Consider the following 20,114-nt stretch of genomic DNA (forward strand, 5'->3'; position numbering starts at 1 on the left):
AAATTTCAACAAATGGGTATTACAGAGATTACATTCCTAGATCACAAGGTATTTAAGTGAGAATTTACTGAGTAAAAGGTTAACTTAAAAAATTAATTCAGAGCCCTGGCCCATCCTGCCTCCCTGGCTTGGCATGTGCTATGCCTGTTGCAGGCCCTGTCATTGGATGGGCAGGTGGTAGGAGGGGACGCAGAGCGGGCTGGAGTGAACAGAAGGACCGCTCTCACTAGAGCCACAGCTGCTATGATTGGGGACCCACCAGGCCATGGCACCTCAGAACAATTATACTCAGTGCCTGCTAGGTGGCTGGGCAGTGTTCATCATGGGGGTGCTGCTGGTGCTAAGCGCTACTGAAGGCCATCCTGGACTGAGAAGTCTCGACAGGGTCTTCAAGCAGAAGGCCTTCCATGCCTCTGGAAAGCCCCACTACTAAACCAACAGGAAATATCCTTCATGTGCCTTTCAGCCATACAAGTGAATCTTCCAAAAGCACTTCGAAACCATTTGCCACTCCGGTTTACACAATCTCAAAATATGTTACAGTCACCACCTAGAAACCCATAGCAACATCTAAAATGACAACACCAGGGGTCTCAGCAAATATGACTTTCACCACCTTAAAGTCTACACCCAAAATGACAAGTGTTTCACAAAACGCATCCCAGATGTCAACATCCACAATGACTACAACCCACAGTGGTTCAGTGACATCTGTTTTTTTATCAGTAATAATCACAGTAACTATAAATTCTAAAGAAAATAAAAGATCAAAATTCGATATAGGTAGCTTTGTTGGTGGTAATGCATTAATACTGGGAATTTTAGCCTTTACATTAGATGCAAAATATATTATTCAAGAAGAGCTTTTCAATATAGAATCATTGATGAACATGATGCCATCATTTAAGGAAATCCAAGGACTGATGGAAAGAATATTGATTCAACCATATCAATTAGTTTAAGACAGTATTCTCTTTTTGAAAATCATATAAACAGGCCATGCATATAATGTACAATATAATATAACTGCAAATGCCACAAAGCAGAAATTTTATGAGTAAACCAGATCTTAAGCATAATTTTAGTTTGTGTCCTTTCAGAAAGCATCAATATTTTATATGTTTTAAATCTTAGTACTTGCTTCAGAAACAAAATGCACCCTTTCCGCCCCCCAAAATAAAGAAACAATACTTGGGTTTAGCCCTGTTAGAGAATCACTGGAGAGCCTGTGTTTTTATTAATAACTTCTTCCAAGGTTTCAATGGCAGATGATATAATTTTCCTCCATGTAATTTCAGTAAATTGCAATGTTTAACACGATAATGTTTTAAAGACTTAGTTGTTAGAATTAAGAAGTTAGGTTATTTGCTAGATTATTTGCTACTGTGAGAATATTGTCACCACTGGAAATTGCTTTATTTCATATTTAGCTATTAATTATATATTTAGTGAATATTTTAAGAGATGTAGAGCTGCTTTCAATACCTAGAAATGTTCAGTGTAGTGTAAACACACCTAACTTCTAAAAAAGCCCTTTATATGATTTCCAAAACAACATTTAGAATGCTGTATAGTCAGAACTACAGATGAATGCTCTGTTTCTTAGGCCAAGGATTGTGGACCTCTCCTCAGGCTGCTAAACCTACAGGATGAAAATGCTGTATTTTCCTGCACTGTCGATTTTACTTGAAAATTTGGAGAAACAGCATTTTAAAACTAAAACACCAATTTATTTTGGAATAAATTTTTATGAAGTTTTAAAACAGGGATTTTAAGACAGGAAACTTCCTGCTACTTCATTTGGATATTCTTCAGACCATTCCTTTTCCTCCTTCACTGAAGAGGAGGCACGTTCAGGTGTATTATGTTAATGGAGAGAAAAAGTACAGTATTGCAGAGACATGAATATTAGCCAACATATTTTTGGAATATTTTCAATTTTACAGTTTACATGCCAGCACTCAAAACTCAAGGTCAAGTATTGACAAAAAAAAAAAAATTAATCACGTTAAATACTGAGATAGTATTTCTATCTTAGATTGGTCAAAGAAAATCACACTAATTTCTAATAGTCTAAAATTGAGTTAATATGTCCTAATAAACATGTACTTTTTGATCACCTTTTGGTTTACAGAGATCATGTATCAAGAATTTTGATATAAAAGGGTCATTTCTACTCACTGTGCATTATAGCCAATTGTTAGGATGAATATAGATGATAAAAATTATCCAAAATATGGATATGATAGGAGGTATGTGGCACATGCAGTGTGAAGAAAATATTATAAAACACATATGTTCACATCAGTTTGCAAAAAGATGTTACTAACTTACCCCTAACTAGTCTTTTAGCTATTGCTTTCATATCTTTGCAAAATATACTTAAGATATATTTTATAGTAATGGTAGCCTTTTAAATTTAAGTTATTTTGGTGGCTCCATAGTGTAGTGGTTAACATGTCTGCTTTACATACAGAAGGTCCTGAGTTCACGTCCCAGGTGGAGCCACAGACCATACCCCAGGTGTGCCAGGACCCCCAAGTGCACCGGATGGGGGGCGGTGCCAGGCCCCAGGGGTACCAAGCCCCGGGGGCGCCAGGCCCCAAGTGCATGCTGAGAACGTGTTGGAGGAGAAACCCCACCTTCAGAGATCCAGTTCTTAAGGGGAAACAGCAACATCCATAGGTAAGGGGTGGAAGTGGTGGCGGGGGTTAGGGGGGGCATATTAAAGAGGGGAAATAAATAAATAAATAAATAAATAAATAAATAAATAAATTTAAGTTATTTTCTCCCCTGCATTCTTGATATTTCAGTGTTACATATCAGTCAGAACTTTGTAAACAGGCCTGAAATTTTCTTGAGTGCTTGTTTCTTTAGAACTTTGAAGATATAAAACCACTTGTCAAGTACTAAATGTCATTATATGCCTTTAAACTTTCCTGTGCTTTGGATTTGAAATAATTTAGTTATGTCTTGTTTTTGTATATAAATTGTATAATTTGTTACTTTTAAATACTAGTACTTCAATATAGTTTTTTTATGTGCAAAAATTGAGTAAACGGGGGTGCAAACAATATTTTGCTTTGAAGCACATTTCCTAAGCATAAATTTATCTTCTCAATTATGTTTACTTAAGTAAATGTTCGATTTTGTTGACATTTCTTGAGAATGTATCTACTTAAAGATAAAAGCAATCCAGATGGATAGCTATATTAGGCAGAATGCAATCAATGATTTTAAAATTTCCTTGGATAATCCATAAAATGAAAAATTCAAATACAGATAAATGAAAGTTGGTAGTATATTACAGTGATAATTTTGTATTTTATAGAAAAAAATTTGAAAGCAAATTTCTCTTTTTCCTTTTTATTATAATGACCAGCTTTTAACATTTCATTGTTACTGAGATCTATTTTCAGAATAAAATTTTGTTTAGAAAAGAATTAATTCAAAAATTTAAAAATACATGTTTAAATAACTCACAGGACAGAAAAACATTGTAATAATGGAATTTAGAAAATGTTTCAAATCGATATTATAAAATTTTAAACTAGCAAAATATGTGGACTAGAGCTAAAGTAGTACATACTTACATAACAGAGGTGTTCAAAACAGCCTGTTCTTGGGGTGGGGGCAAGTAATAAAATTTTAAATTTTCTAGAAATGTTAATTAAAAAAAAAAAAGAGGGCACAAATAAATATTATGACTGAAAGGTAGGTGTTGACCTGGAGAAAGGATATACCTACCACGAAGGGCTCCTGGTGGCTAACTGGGCTCAAATTTACAAACATGGCCTAGCAGCTATTTCTAAATAGGGGCCTCACATGCAAGCCATGCTTGAGGGAGAAGCCTGCACTAAACTTCTACCTGCTCTAAACTGTCTGCCTGCTCTGTGTTCCTGCTGTCTGAGCAAAACTTATAAAAGAGTTCCTGGAATCAAATTTCAAACAATACGTCTGAAACTTTGCCCATCCAATCAGAGCTGCCAAGCTATAGCTCTATTAGCATCTTCATTGACCAATCAGAGCAGCCTCACTCCAACCAATCAGGACAGTGCTTTTGGACCAATCAAACTGTGAGGATTTAGAGTTCTCATTTGCAGGAGGACAAACCAATCTGGGTGGGGGTCTTCTCTCTGTATAAGTCAGTCAGCTCCCCCATAGCTCAGGAAGAGCACTTTCCCTTGGTACTGAAGACTGTATTTCCGTGGCTGGAGCTGAAACACTGAACCAGAGCTGAGCAGGTAGAGTAGAGCATGGCAGAGCTGTCTAGCCAGAGAGGGACCTCCCTCAAGGGCCTTCCACACCTGAGGGCCATCTTGCGGCCATGCTGTTCCACAACTGTGCTGTCATAATTGAGCTATAACACCATTGAGCTGTCTCGCACCTGTGCTGTATCACAATTGAACTGTTGGCGCTGAATAAAGTTTCCTTCTTCACCAAATCCAAAATTAGGGGTTCCTGTTGGCATTGAATTGGTGCCAATGCCCATCAGTTGACATTACATGGCACCCAATATGGGGCTCTGAAACCTGATTTCCTGACACTGTCCTGAAACCAACACATCTGGTACCTGCGTGAGCCCCTTGTGCTCGAGTTATCATCCCAGCAACTGAGGGTCAGGTAATGTCCCCTTAGATCCAAGATCTCTTATACTTACAAAGTCTTGAAAACTTTGGATTAGATATGGGATCCTCATCTGATGACCTCAGTTCATACGTTTAGACTGAGAGGGCCCCTCCATTTGAATCGGCCTTGTTGCCTAGGAGGAATAGCTCTCATTCATGTTTGACACTAGGAAAGGTATCCCCAGTGAAGGCTTTCCTCCATCACATTTAGTACCTAGGGAGGATATCTTCCAGTCGAATTTGGTACTGGGAAGGGTATCCTACAAGTTGGGACTAGGCCTTATCCATAAGGTTTGTGGGGACACTCACACTAACAGGCACCCCAAAAGATACTTTCTTAAGGAAGGTATGTGTGAGGATGCTCATGCTTAACAGGCACTGGGGAAGGGGGGGACACCAACCATAAAGAGGAGAGCAAAATGGGTAACCCATGCTCTAATACTCACAAGCTAATCAGCCACCTAATGACAGCAGGGAGGACTTTAGCTGTTGCATGTACAAAAATAGCATTCCAGAGAATTGTAATTGGCTAGGCCTCTGGACAAAAATCATGCAAGATCTCAAGCTTTTTTGGTCAAGATAAAGTTCCTGTAAAAACCCAAAGTTTCTCTATTTGTGTGCTCAATTAGAACAAAAAAAAGACTGTTCTTCCCAGAAACAATGGAAAGTCTTTTTTTTTAATTGGTAACTTGAGAGCTCTAAATGAAATCAAAAGGCTACTATTGCCTCCCTTAGGAAAAAATAATTCCAAATTGGGTAAATGCCTTGATAAATTAAAAAAAGAAACTGGCATTTATGAAATTGAAACAAACCGGATCATTGGAAAACTTTTCCTCTGACCCTTGCGCTTGCAACTCTAAAGCCAGGTTTACTGGCTTTAAATCCCTCACCGCTGCCTTGTCCACTGCCCTGCCCTGCCTACCTTCTGCATAGAAACAAAGAGCCTAAACACAATGTTAGCAGTCACATCTAGCAACGTATAAAACATGCTTTCTATTGGGAATAAGGAATGATTCAACATTAGAATTTAATTTACCACATTAACAAATTAATGGAGAAAAATCATGTGATCATCTCAATAGATGAAGAAAATTCACAACATAAATTTCAACATGCATTAATGATTTTTAAAATTCTTATAGTAGAAATAGAAGGAAATTCTTAATCTGATAAAGGGCACCTTCATATTTAATGGAAAAATGTTAAGGGTCTCCATGGAGGGGAGGACAGCAAATAAATAGCTATTTAAGGAATTAAACAGAACACCAGTCCCTCTCTACTCTGTGTTAAGCAATCACCCAGAACATCACTCACCTTTGTTATAGCTGCACCCTCTTCTTGTCCCAACTAGATTGTCACTATGGTGCGGGTGGCCACTGTTGGACTGTCCATCAAGAAGCCAAAAGAGACCATGAAATGACCAAATAGGTAGCTAACCTCTTTAGGTAAAGGTAAGATTTTCTTGACATTATTTCATGTGTGAACTCAATTTTGGAAAATGGAAAGCTAGCCATGAGTCCAGAGGGTCTGACTTTTCTGGAGAGCTAAAGAGAAAGGATTTGAATGGGAAGGCAGTATTTTGTGGTTACAGACTTTAGGGAATCAGAGGAAGAAATGAGAGAGATGACTAAAATATTTTATTTGACACATTATCAAGGTCCCCTATGGGTATCTATGGGCAGATTTCTCCCAAAACATATTCTGGGAAAGGATTTGCGTGCAAGTAGTGTATTTGGGAAATGACCCCAGGAAACACCAGTAGAGTGGAAAAGTGAGACAGGGAAGGGGAGAAAGCCAATATAGGTTACCACTCTGGGCAACGAGGGCTCAATTCCACTGCAGAACATGCCAGAGATTGTCTCACTTGTGGAGCAAGGAAGAGAGAGGCAAAGGATCTAGAGTATTCATACCTATCATGGCTAAGGCCTTCCAGGAGCAGCATTACCTCCCTGGCACTTCCAGTTGTGGGCATGCTCAGGCTAAAAGAAAGCTCATGATTCTTAGAGAATCACGGATGGTTGCAGTAGAACAGATATGGGTGAGGGGGCAGAGGTACTATCTGCAACCAGGGCCCTGTGAAGTCCACATTATACTGCTTCATGTAACAGAGATTTGCAGACATACTCCTAGATTGGTGTGAGTAGATGGCAAATCTGAGCAAGCACCTCCATTTTGGGCTTAGTCACATTTGGTAAACTGAGGCAAGTTAGTAACTCATCTACCTCTTCTAAAATTTTCTCAACCCCCCCCCCTGGCCCCCTAAAAGCAGGGCCAGTCACTCCTCTCTACTGTCAGAACACTTGCATATTTTCTGGAGCATTTCCACAATAGGTGCCAATTAGCTTCCATCATCTTCCACTTGTAGGACTGATCTGCTGCTTCTGGCTGACTAATAAAAACTGAAGCACCATTATTAATTCATCCATTCCTTCAACAAATATTTACTGAATAGTGTCTTAGTTTGTGTTTCTCTAAAGGCAGACTGAGACGAGATAAGATGCAAGTAGTTTATTTCAGATAGGAGGCCAAGGAAGAAGGGAAACCCAACACAGGGTTTGGGCATGACTGAGCTGTTACCACTGTGGACAACTAAGGCTCAATCCTGCTCCCATGAAGCATAGAAGGCTGAAGCATTCATCCCCAATTAGTTAAGGGTTGGCTTCCCTGAACTTCCAGGCTGTGCCTTCTCCCAGGGCTTCCAAAGTTCTGTCATCTCACAGTACCCTCATATGGCGCCCACACCTCCTTGGCCAGATGCTGTCTACGGGCAGCCCAGCCTCAAAGAAACTGGGGTTGGGGGGTTTTTGCTCTGGTGGGAAGGAGACATGGAGGAGACATCTGGGCAGCCCCTACCACCAGGATCCTTCAGTAAACTAGGGGTCTGCATCTATAACTAACACAAGTCGGGAGATGGCAAGATTGGTGGCTTCTAGTAAGGGATAGGAAAAATGGGAGTCGAGAATAGGAAAGATTTGATTGCACTGCCTATTTTGTTATGGTTGCATTTTCTATCATATACCTTCCCAAAAAAGAGGAGGAGGGTGTTAACTTTATATGAGGACGCAAGGAAAATTCAAAAATTCCACAAGCTGGTCAAGGCTGTAAGTTGGGGTGGTAAAACTTCTCAGCCAAGCACAACAAAGGCCTGCTCCACCGCGCCGTGAGGAACCCCTATAAGCTGGAACAGGAGCTGAATCTAGCCGGCGAGGCCTGCACTGGGGCGCTGGAGGCCCACACTGGCCGAAGCCCCAATTCTTGGGCGACTCCAGCCAGGCTCATGGTCGGAAGGTACCATCACGCAAACCCAAGAGGAAAGGCCACTGCGCCTGCGCAGCGGGGCCCGCGACGTCCCGCCTCTACGCCGTGCCTGCGCACTGGTCCCACGACGCCGCACCCGGTGGGGGAGCGACGTGCAAGTAGGCGGGGCCCAGGTCCCGGGATGCGCAGGCTGGCTGTTGTCCGTGAGTGGAGTCAGCAGTCTCGCCGGTCCCGACCCGAAAGCGGAGAGGCATCCTCAGTCGCCCGTCCGCTCCCCTGGGAACAGCACCTTCCGTGGGTGGGGCAGAGGGGCCCTTGCAGGGTAAGCGGCGGGCCGGGGGCGCGTGCAGGGCCGGGGGGCCTGCAGGCCTGGAATAAGTGACTGCACGTGGGCCTCCCGGCGCGCTGGTGCGCTGCGTCTGGGAGTCGCGGCCGGAGTGGATGAAGGTCGGGGGCCTCTGGGATGCAGCACCGTGCGTCTGGCAGCTCCCAGGTCTCCAACGACAGCGCCTGAAAGCGGCCTCGGGGTCACTCGCTCACCAGTCTTCCCTCCTGCCAATCTTCCTGTCCCGGCTCCATTAGTTCTCCCTGGACTCTGGACGTCGCTGACCCATGAGAGGCGCATTCAGTGCTCTGGCAGCTGGGTGAGCCAGGCTGGTCTCTAGCCCCATGGAGCCTAGAGCCCTGCTGCGTCTATTTATTCAGCCAGCATTTGCTGATTCTCTTCCCTGCTCTGTGCCAGGTGCTGCAGCCTTGTGGGCCTCTGGTAATAGGATACAGTATATGTAAAGGTATATTTTTTAATGGGTAGACAAATTTAAAATAGGAGAGGGACAGGCAAGGCCCCTTCCCTCCTGGGCCTCACAGCCCATTTGGGAAACCCAGGGAACAGGTAAGATTATGCCATTCAGATAGTACTGAGGATGTGAGGACAATTATTCTGGCGTTGGAGTAGTGACCAGAAGAGCTCATGAGGTGGTCAGGGTGGTTCTGCCTGAGCTGATCTGTGAACCAGGAGTGCTCCAGGCTGCAGGAGGAAGAGGCCATAAGGTGGACAGCTGGACACCAGGCTGGACCCCATTCAGTAGAAAGCATTGGACAGTCCAGGAGAGTGGAAGAGGAGGGAGAGATGGGCAGGGCACTGAGGAAAGAAGAGTGATTTTTATTTTAAGTGCAGCTGCAAGCCATAGAATGGTTTTAAGGGTTGGAGAGAAGTCTGAATTGCTCTGTATATTATTATGGACACAGCCTCCCATCCTGGGTGTTCACGAAAAGGAATCAGTCACCTAAAAATATGTAGGCAGTTCCAAGTGTCCCTCCAGGCACTTACATACCAGGATTATGTGTATGGTACCACATATCCTCCATCCTCTGGAATGCGTGGGAGGTCTTAGCTCTGAGCCCCAGTGAGGGAATCTGAAACTTATAGGAAAGAAGGTCCTTAAGGATAGGTAGATGGTGACTGTGATTACAGGGAGTCTTTGACTCACTGTGTAAGAGCCATGATGTCTTGGGAGCTTTTCCTGTTGGTATGACCAAGTGTGAACAAGGCTCACGATAAGTCTAGCAAACATAATGAAACAAATCCAGAAATTGTTTTTTGTCCCCCTACTCCTGCCCTCAGAAGGAGCATTTGGCTAACATGATGTGTATTCATCTCCCTCCTGGAACCTCATGTGAAGAACCAGAGAATTGGACAGCCGAGTGAAGAGGTCTGGAAGTACCTCCCTCCCACTGCATCCTATAAAAAGGAAACAACAGGTGGTATTGACATGGTGGAGTTACGTATAGGTTTTGCAAAGAAAAATCCATTTAAACCTACTAGGAGAATAAAAAGTGGTTTGTAATTGTGCTTTAATTTTGGATAGATTTTCAGCATGTGTGGCAGTCATTTACATACCTGGCTGTTATTAGTACTTTAACTGAAAACCTTGAAGTAACTGGCTAACAGATTAGGTGGCCACCATCCAAATCAGATAGAGCTTGTATTTCCAAGAGCCAACCTGCTGTCCCTAGCTCCTAGAAACCTAGCCAAGGGGATGGTGCAGACACCTACCTCCAACACCACTGCTCCATACTGATATTCTCCTCTCTGACTCCTATCTGCCCCTGACAGAGGGGTAGCCCCTGGGAACCAGCTGGGAGCAAGGTTTGCTCAGCCAAAGCTTTCTGTTTGCCTTTGCTCACCCTACATCTTGCCCCACCTGTCAGCTTACTCTTCATTCCTTACAGCCTTGTTCTAGACTCTCTCCTTTAAAGGAAAAAACTAAAGTTGAATTGTTTTCCTTGATGAACCTCTAGGGAGGCCTTAACACATTTACACTCTGGTGCCCATGGAAATGTGATTTGCCCCTCCTGCCGGTGTCTTAGCTCTGGACAAACACTTTAACCCACTAGAATGAAATTGACTTTTAGGTTTGGCCTCAGGGTCTTGGAGGTGCCCTTGAGCTAGGCTGTTTCTGGTTCTGTGTTCCCACACAATGTTAAATTTGGATTCTATTTATGTCATCCTGAACTTATTGGTATGTAACTTTAATGGTTGTGTACGTAATTTCATGTGTTTTTTGGTTGTCTAAAGTAGACTTGTATTAATAGGAAAAGTAAAGTGATGAAGGATATTTAAGTGGAAGCTAGAAAATCTTGTCTGTGCCTCACCATGTGCCAGCTGTGTGTTCCCAAGCAGTTCTGTTTACAAACATTCCCAGGGTCTTGGTGGGGTCATGTGGAAATAAGTCATTGTATATTGTGTGATATAAGTGCCAGCCTGTGGGCCTCTGGTAATAGAATATAGCATATGTAAAGGTATTTTTTTAATGGGTAGACAAATTTAATAAGTAGCAACCTTTGCCTTGAAATATGATATACCATTTATTAATCTGATCATGTAGATCATAGTTCTTAGATTAATATAGACATGATAAAACTTGATTATGTAAAAGGATTTTATAAAACCCTTTCAGTTGTAAGGTGTTAGTATTGCTTTTGTGTCCTCCCTGTTGATCATTGGAAATAACTGCTTTAGAACTTTTTCTATAAATACTTTTTAAATGTTTACTTAGCAATGGAAACTTAGGGTTACAATAACCTAAGAAAAGGAGGCCTGTGAGAGGGCCAGTTGTGGATGAGTGTTGGCTGCCTGGGGATGGACAGTCCCCAGGTTGTGTCTTAGCCTCTGCTCATTTCCGAGTCTTCTCTCTGTTGATTTCTTTACTCCTGAGCTCAGCTAACATCTCCTTAATGCAGGTAATTTCCCTGGCCCAACTCCACACCTGTCATCTGTCACAGCACCAATTCAGTTTCTGACTGATATCCTGCTATCATTTTATTTATTTAGTTATTTTATTTGTTTGTTTGTTTGTTTTCGTGAGTATTGGCCAGTTCTTTTTTTTTTTTTAAGTTTATTGGGGTAACATTGGTTAATACAATTATATAATTTTCAGGTGTACGTTATAATTTGACATTTTGTATATTCTGTTGTGTGTTTACCACCCAAAGTCCAGTTTCCGTCAGCTACCATATATTTGATCCCCTTTACCCACTTCACCCTCCCCTTATCCCCCTATATTTGACCCTCTTTACTCCTCCCCTTCCTCCCCACCCTACCCTCTGTTAACCACTAGTCTATAGTCCATGTCCATGAGTCTCTGTTTGTTTGTCTTGTTCATTTGTTGCTTTTAGGCTTATATCCCACATATAAGTGATATGTGATTTTCAACTTTTTCTGTCTGGCTTATTTTGCTTAGCATGATTATTTCAAGGTCCATCTATGTTGTCACAAATGGCAGTATTTCATCTCTTCTTATGGCTGAGTAATATTCCATTGTATATATGTACCACAGCTTCTTTAGCCAGTCATCTATCGTAGGACACTTCAGTTGCTTCCATGTCCTGGCCACTGTGAATAATGCTGCTGTGAACATCGGTGTGCAAATATCTTTTTGGATATGAGTTTTCAAATCTTTGGTGTAAATACCCAGGAAAGGGATTGCTGGATCATATGGTAGATTAATTCTTAGTTTTTTGAGGAAGCTCCATACTGTTTTCCATAGTGGCTGTACCAGTTTGATCCTGCTCTCATTTTAAACTTGACATGTAGAAAACCTGGTCACTTTTGCCTCCTGTCAAGCAGCCCCTTCTCAAATGGCGTACTTCTATTGGTGGCCATCACCGAGTCCTGGATCATCTTCTATGCCTCCATCTTTCTCTGCTGCCTGTTCTGCCTCAGTGAATTGCTAAGCTGTCAGCTAGCCTCCTTCACCCATAGGTATTGACTGAGCAGCTCCTGGGCTCTGGCCTTGTATTAGAGGTAGGAGATTTGAGATAAGCGGCCTGGTCCCTGCTTCAAGAGAAGCATTGTCTAACCAGAAGGAATAGCAGTACTTCACAAATAACTTACTCAGGGAGGGGAAGTGTATAAAACAAGGAGCCGAAAGAAGGAGCCTCCAGCTGCCAGGATTCAGGGCAGCAGTAAACCTCTTGGGTAGGTTTTGCAGAGGTGTAGAAAGAGGACCAAATGAACAGGGTGCTAAAAAGAAACAGCATTTAAGGCAGGAAGAATCTTTACTGAATGAGGTGTAACTGCTTTGAATTTGATACAATAGGCAGGCCCAGCCCTCTTCATTTTCCTCTCCCTCCACTGCCTTTAGTCCTTTGTCCACAGAACTCATTTATGTTACCTGCTTTGCCTCATTAGAGGGTTTTTTCATAGTGATAAAATATACATAACATAAAATTTGCCATTTCATCCATTTTTAAGTATACAGTTCAGTGGCATTAAGTACATTAACATTGTTATGCCCATCACCACGATCTATCTCCAGAACTTTTTCATATTCTCAAATTGAATCTCTGTACCCATTAAACAGTTTATCTCCTGCCTTCCCACAGCCCCTGGAACCACTATTCTACTTTCTGTCTGTATGAATTTGACTATTCTAGGTACCTCATATAAGTGGAATATTTGTCCTTGTGCAACTGGCTTATTTCACTTAGCATAGTGACTTTAAGATTCATCTATATTGTAACATATGTCAGAATTTCCTTCCTTTTTAAGGCTGAATAACATATGAATATACTACATTTTCTTTATCCACTTGTCTATGGATGGACATTGAGCTTTTTCCACGGCTCGGCTACTGTGAATAATGCTGCAGTAAATACTAGTGTGCAATAATGTCAAGACCCTGCTTTCAGTTATTTTGGAGATATACCCAGAAATAAGATTGTTGTATCATATAGTAATTCTATTTTTAGTTTTTTGAGGAACTATCATACTGTTTTACATAGTGGTTGCAATATTTTACATTGCTACAAGAGTTCTAATTTCTCCACATCTTTTGCAACATTTGTTATTTACTGTCCCTCCCGCCCCGCCTCCCATGGCTATCCTACTTGTGTGAGATGATGTCATTGTTGTTTTGCATATTTAATGATTAGTGATGTCGAGCATCTTTTCATCTGTTTGTTGGTCATTTGTGTATCTTCTTTAGAGAAATATCTGTATAGGTCCTTTTTTAGATCCGTTTGTTTTTTGTTGTTGAGTTTTTAGAGCTCTCTGTATATTTCAGATATTAATCCCTCATCAGATATGTGATTTGCAGATTTTCTCCCATTCTGTGGGTTGCCTTTTCTCACTGTTTTTAGTGTTCTTTGATGCTCAAAGATTTTTAATTTTGATGTAGTCCCAATATCATTTATTAAAGAGACTGTTTTTTCCCCAGTGAATGGTGTTGGTACCCTTGTTGAAGATCATTTGGCCATACACATGAGGGTTTATTTCTGGGCTCTTATTCTACTACATTGGTCTATATGTCTATCTGTATACCGCTACTACAATGCGTTGATTACTGTAGTTTTATAATATGTTTTAAAATCATGAAATGTGAGGCCGCCAACTTTGTTATTCTTTTTCAAGATTGTTTTGGCAGTTTGGGGTCCCTAGAGATTCCATATGACTTTTAGGATGGGTTTTTTTCTATTTCTGCAAAAAAAAGTTGTTGGGATTTTGATAAGATTGCATTGAATCTGTAGATTTCTTTGGATAGTATTGACATCCTAACAATATTAAGTGTTCCAATCCATGAATATGGGATATCTTTTTATTGGACTCTTCTTTAATTTCTTTCAGCAATATTTTGTAGTGTTCAGGGTACAAGTCTTTCATGTCCTTGGTTAACTGTATTGCTAAGTATTTTATTCTTCTTGATGCTATTGTAAATGAAATTGTTTGATAATATTGTAAATGGAATTATTTGATGCTATCGTAAATGGAATTGTTTTTTTAATTTTCTCATAATCATTTTTATTCTATAAGATTAGTAGTAGTGTTTTTTTAATTTCTGATTTTAGTTATTTGAATCTTTTCCTTAGTCAATCTAACTAAAGGTTCATCAGTTATGTTGATATTTTCAAAAAACCAACTTCAGTTCATGGGTTTTCTCTATTATTTGTCTATCCCTATTTTTATTTATCTTGCTCTAATTTCTGTTTCCTTCCCTCTAGTTTTGTGTTTAGTTTATTCTTTTTCTAGTTCATTAAGGATAAAGTTCGGTTGTTGGTTTGCGATCTTCTCAATATAAGCTTTACAGTTATAAATTTACCTCTTGGCACTGCTTCACTGCCTCCCAGAAGTTATGGAATATTGTGTTTTCATTTTCACTTATCACAAGATATTTTCTAATTTCTTTTGATTTTTTTGACCCATTTGTTGTTTAATAGTGTGATATTTAATTTCCACATATTTGAGGATTTTCCTTCTGCATTTGATTTCTAGTTTCATTCCATTGTGAATGAAAGAGACTTTGTTTGATTTAATCTTTATAAATTTAAGACATGTTTTGTAGCCTAAGATATCATTTGTCCTGTACAGTGTTCCATGTGCACTCGAGAAAAATATGTATTATACTTTTGTTGGGTAGATTGCTCTGTATGTGTCTGTCAGGTCTAGTTGTTCAAATCCTCTGTTTCCTTATTGATCTTCAATATGATTTTTCTGTCCTTTATTGCAAGTGGGATATTGAAGCTCCCCACTATTATTATACGGTCTGTTTTTACTTTCTAAATTGTGTTTGCTTCATATATTTAGGATTTGGTGTATATGTTTATAATTGTTTTTCTTCTTGTTGAATTGGCCCTTTAATCATTACATAATGTCTTTCTTTGTCTTTTATGACAGTTCTAATTTAAAGTCTGTTTTGTCTGATATAATATAGCCATCACTGCTGTCTTTTGGTTACGATATTCATGGAATCTTTTTCCATTCTTTTGTTCTATGTGTGTCCTTATATCTAAAGTGAGTCTCTTGTAGAAGCATAGAGTTGGATCTTGTTTTTTTAGCCCATTCAGCTACTTTTATCTCTTAATTAAGAAGTTTAATCCATTTACGTTTAAATGACTGATGGGGAAAGACTTTTGCCATTTGTTTTCTGTCTGTCCTACAGCTTTTTTGTCCCTTATTTCCTCCATTATTGCTTTCCTTTATGTTCAGTTAATTTTTTGTAGCGACAAATTTGATTCTCTTCTCATTTCCTTTTGTGTATAGTAAATAGATATTTTCTTTGTGGTCACCATGTAACATCCTAAAGTTATAACAATTTATTTAAAATTTGATATCAACTTAACTTGAATCACACATAATAACTCTACTCCTTTACATCTCCCCCTCACTTTGTTTTTGATATCACAGATTACATTGTTGTATATATATTAACATAGACATAATTTTTTAAGTGCATTTATCTTCTAAATCCTGTAGTAAAAGGATAGTTGCAAATCAAATGTACACTAATACTATTTTTTATATTTTTCAATGTATTTAACTTTACTGGAGATCTTTATATTTTCTTATGGCTTTCAATGACTATCTGGCATTGAAGGTCTCTGGTTAGCATTTTTTTATAGAGCAGGACTACTGGTAATGAACTTCCTCAGCTTTTATTTATCTGGGAATGTCTTAATTTCTCATTTTTGAAGGACTGTTTTTGCCGAAACTGGAATTCTCAGTTGACAGAGTTTTTCTTCTCTCAAGCATTTTGAATATATCATCCCACTGCTTTCTGACCTCCAAAGTTTCTTCAGAGAAATTGATTGATAATCTCATTAAGTATTCTTTGTACATGGTGAGTCACTTTTCTCTTGCTGTTCTCAAGAGTCTCTCTTTATCTCTGGCTTTCAACAGCTGATTATAATGTGTCTTAGCATGAATCCCTGGGTTAATCCTACTTGGAGTTCATTGAGTTCGGATTTGTAGATCTGTGTCTTTCCTCAATTGAGAGGAAGTTTTTAGCCATTATTTCTTCAAATAGTCTCTTTGTTCTTTCTCTCTCTCCTCCTTTGGGACTCCCATAATGTGCATATTGGTCTTCTTATGGTATCCCGTAAGTCCTTTGGGTTCTTTTCACTTTTCTTCAGACTTTTTCAGTGTCCTTTGTTGAAGTTCACTGATACTTCTGCCTGTTCAAATCTGCTGTTGAACCCCTATAGCAAATTTTTCCATTTGGGTATTGTATTTTTCAGCTCCACAGTTTGTTTGATTTCTTTTTACAATTTGTATGTCTGCTGATATTCTCATCCTATATCTATTTTTCTTCAGGGACAGTTTCTACCACTTTTTCTTTAAATGGGTTATGTTTTCCTGTTTCTTTGTATGCCTTGTAATTTTTTCTTTTTTTATCCTTTTTTTTTTTAAATTGGGCATTTGAAAAAATAGCTACTTTTCCCAGTCTTTGCAGACCCACTCCGTGCCATGAAAGAGCTTCACTAATTAGCACATGTCTGAGCTTTAGAGTCAGCATGGGGCAAAGGATTAAACTCTTATCAGGATTTTTTCTAAGCATGCATCTTCCCTGGGCTTCTGTGTGCACTATTTTCAAGTCCCCCATATACACAGCTGCTTTTAAATGTCTTAATTTCCGAAAGTGTCTCACCTGAACTCCTTGGGCCTTAGATGTTCTATTGTATCTCCCGCCACCCACCCAACCTCTTGCCCCAGGTGTGTGTGAGTCTTTAGTCACCTGTGGCTTTCACAAGAAGTACCCACAGCTCCTTTCCACAACTTCCCGATCTGAGCTCTAAGTCAAGCAAAACAAAGACCTGTCTCCCAGGCAGCCCCAACACAGGTTGGGATGTTTCTAGATGGTCTGCTCTGCTCCTTCCAATTTGAGAGAAAGAACTAGGAATTGGTGCTACTTTGAGATGGTTTCACATGAGAGGGAGTGGGGCAAGGGTGAGTAAACACCACAAAACATCTTGCCATCCAGAACATGACATTTTCTAGATTAAGCATTTGCCTGGTCGATGTAGATCTTTGCCTGTTTTTCAGAAGTCCTATAAAATATTTTAGCCAGTACCAATTTTTTAAAAAAAAAATTCTATAGGAGAATGAGGGCCTAGAGCTGATGTCCTCTCTTCATTAAAGGATTTTAAATAGGGACTTTTATGTGTGTCTAGTGACATTATGGGAGATAGATGGGGTGGAGGAGTATCCTCTGCTCTTCTAGATTTTGGGTCCTGTGTTCCAGGCTGAGCAGCAGTGGGACAAGACAGGCTAAGTCTTTTCCTTGGGGCTTATGGCTTAGAGGGGACTAATCCTACAGATAGTAGCATCATTAGATTGTAGTGTTGCTAGGTCAGAAATAGGGCGCTCAGAGAGAGTATAACAGGGATGGAGGCTGTTCAAGTTGGGAGCAGTCAGAGAAGATGGGGTCAATGGCATTTTAGAGGCTTAGGGACAAGGATAAGGTTGGTCAGGTTGGCAGACAAGCATTCTGGGAATGCTTAACAGTGTGTACAGAGGGCCTGAGGCAGGGAGAATCTGAGTTCTAGGGACAAGAGGGAGGCACTGGTTTCTTAGAGCACCATGAGCAAGAGCAAGAGAGGTATGAGCTGAAGCTGCACGGGCTGATGGGCCAAGGCTGGGCAGCAGGTTCAATATAATTCTGAGAGCAGTGGGAAGCTACCAGGTGCAGTGAGATCCAAGAGAGGCCCCAAATAAGATAGGAGCAGGAGTTGGGGTGGAAGAGTCTTGGGGAAGGAGGTTTGCTCCTCGGTGCCTCTCAAGAGAGTTTTTCCCACAGCCTTTCATGGCAGCAGATGCTCAGGGGGTGATTTGTCCTGCCCCCTGCCCCAGCTGGAGTTGTGGGCTGCTGGGGAGGTCTCTCCCTTAGGCAGGGCACAGAGGCAGCTGTAGGTTTAGGTTGTGCTGGTCTGACCTCCAGGAGCCTGAGGGCATCCAGGTGTGACTGCAGGGCTAGACCCCAGAAAGGAGGGACCATAGAAGGCTTGGACTCCATACTCCCCACCAAGGACCCACTTCTGCTTTGTTTCTTCTCCACACAGCCTTGAGGTTGGCATAAAGGCCACCACAGGCTTACCCCCTGTACTGCTAGCCCTGGCCCCCACTTTTACCCTCCTCTCACATTGTCTTCTAGCACTCCTGTCCATCACTGTCCCTAGTTCCAAGGGGACATTACCTCCCACTGCCCTTCTGTAAAGCCAGCATTCAGTATCTGTCTTCTCTGTATCCTATTCTGAGCACATCACACATCTCTTTGTAGCCTGAAACAGCAGCATGAAGCAGCTTTTCCTGTGAGCAGCCCCACCTTACAGATGAGACCAGTCTCATGTGAGGGCATAATTTGCCCACAACCGCACACTGCCGCAGGCATAACCTAAACCCACATCCTGCTCTCAAGCCAGCTCTTTCCTGTTTCCTTCCCACTAGGAGTGTCTTCTGTACTTCCCACAACTGACAGAGAGTAAAAGATGGACAGACAGACATTCCCCAAGAGTAGGAGTGCCCTGAGAAGCAGGCACCTGACTTCCTGTCCTTTGAAACTTCATGTTCCCACATAGCGCCTTGAGCTAGAAGCTGCTAATAAAACTTGAACAAATGCTTCCATTTTGGGGTGCATTGAACCAAAATTAATGGTGCTGAATTAGTTTTTTTTGCTGCTTGGGTAGAACTTTTATGGACTTTGAAAGCACATGGTCATTATTTCTATCTTGGCAGGAATATGCTACATGAATAAAAAGCGGTATCTGTTGTGAAATTTCCTGGGAAACAAGCAGCGTTTCTCAGATTTGTCCAGGGCTCTCTGTAGTTCCCAAAGGACAGGATTTTAACACTTTTGAAAAGTAAATTACTATTTGGGAGAAAAAGTGGGAATTGAAAGAACAGATCAGATACAGGTTCCTCTTACCTTGAAAGGTTTTGGGCCACCATTTACACATGACCTTTTGAAATAGAATGAGTCCAAAAGCTGTTTATCTGGAACAGCGCTTAGAGGGAAACGTGCTCAGGCTGTGGGTCTGTGCTCCAGGTCAGCACCTGCAGGACCTACAACCTTGGACAAGTCACCTAGTCTTATAAACCTCAGTTCCTCTTCTGTAAAATGGGGATCACACCTTCCAGAATCATTTTGAGGACCACATGAAGCTTCTGATTCCACAGGAGAAAATGCAGATCAGTTTCTGGTTGAATGTTTTGTCCCTGAGGACAGGAATTTCTGACTTGCTCTGGAACTTCTCAGCGTAATGTGTTTTTCCTGCCTTTCCTCCCTTTCTCCCAGCAGGTGTGGCACAGTCCTCAGCAGACGAAGAAATGAGAAAAATACCAAATAATGGGAACCTCAAGATGACGAAGGTGGCGTATCCCATGGGGCTGTTTGTGTGCCTGTTCATCTACATTGCCTATATCAAGTGGCACTGGGCCTCAGCCACCCAGGCCTTCTTCAGCATCACTGAGGCAGCTGCGGGGGCCAGGAGGGGCCAGCAGGCCCAAGGTCCCTTGGGGACTACTGCACATGGTCACAAGGTTTTCTACGGCATCATGTTTGACGCGGGAAGCACTGGCACCCGAGTGCATGTCTTCCAGTTCACCTGGCAGCCTGGAGGTATTTCAGCAACAGCAGAAAGCCTTGGCCATGTGCTGCTTTTTCTCTGTCTCTCACAGCAGAGCTCTTGGGATCACCTCCCCTTAAAGACGGTGGTTTCTCAGGGTATGGGCTAGACTCCCTGCCTTAGCCTCACCTGGGAGCTTCTCAAAAATTCAGTGTCCCAGCAATGCTGGCTCAGTAGGGATTGGGGCCCAGGAATCTCAATTTCCCAGGAGTCCCAGCTTGACCTTACTTGTAATAGCATCTGATGACCACCTGAGGGCAGCTGAGATCCCAATGTGTATTTGGTGGCCTGTTCCCTTGCAACATTCACAGGCAGATTGGGTGGCTAGGA

At 41.4% G+C, this 20,114-nt stretch overlaps 1 protein-coding gene and 1 pseudogene across 25 annotated transcripts in view; both read left to right on the plus strand.

Moving 5' to 3' along the window:
* Window positions 1-265: 265 nt before the first annotated feature.
* On the plus strand, window positions 266-907 carry LOC120587007 (porimin-like; annotated as a pseudogene).
* A 7,123-nt stretch (window positions 908-8,030) lies between these two features.
* ENTPD6 (ectonucleoside triphosphate diphosphohydrolase 6) overlaps window positions 8,031-20,114 on the plus strand; it is a 28,724-nt gene continuing 16,640 nt past the window's right edge. For 2 of the 25 annotated variants that reach the window (XM_039843513.1, XM_039843515.1), the window contains exons 1-3: window positions 8,031-8,208; window positions 9,569-9,647; window positions 19,454-19,777. In XM_039843513.1, the coding sequence (XP_039699447.1) occupies window positions 8,068-8,208; window positions 9,569-9,647; window positions 19,454-19,777 (544 nt within the window). In that variant the 5' untranslated portion in view covers window positions 8,031-8,067. The other 23 variants (XM_039843519.1, XM_039843522.1, XM_039843516.1 and 20 more) reach the window with 21 other exon arrangements.

Source organism: Pteropus medius, unplaced genomic scaffold (assembly GCF_902729225.1).
Source record: "Pteropus medius unplaced genomic scaffold, Ma_sr-lr_union100, whole genome shotgun sequence".
In the NCBI taxonomy this organism is placed as follows: Eukaryota; Metazoa; Chordata; class Mammalia; order Chiroptera; family Pteropodidae; genus Pteropus; species Pteropus medius.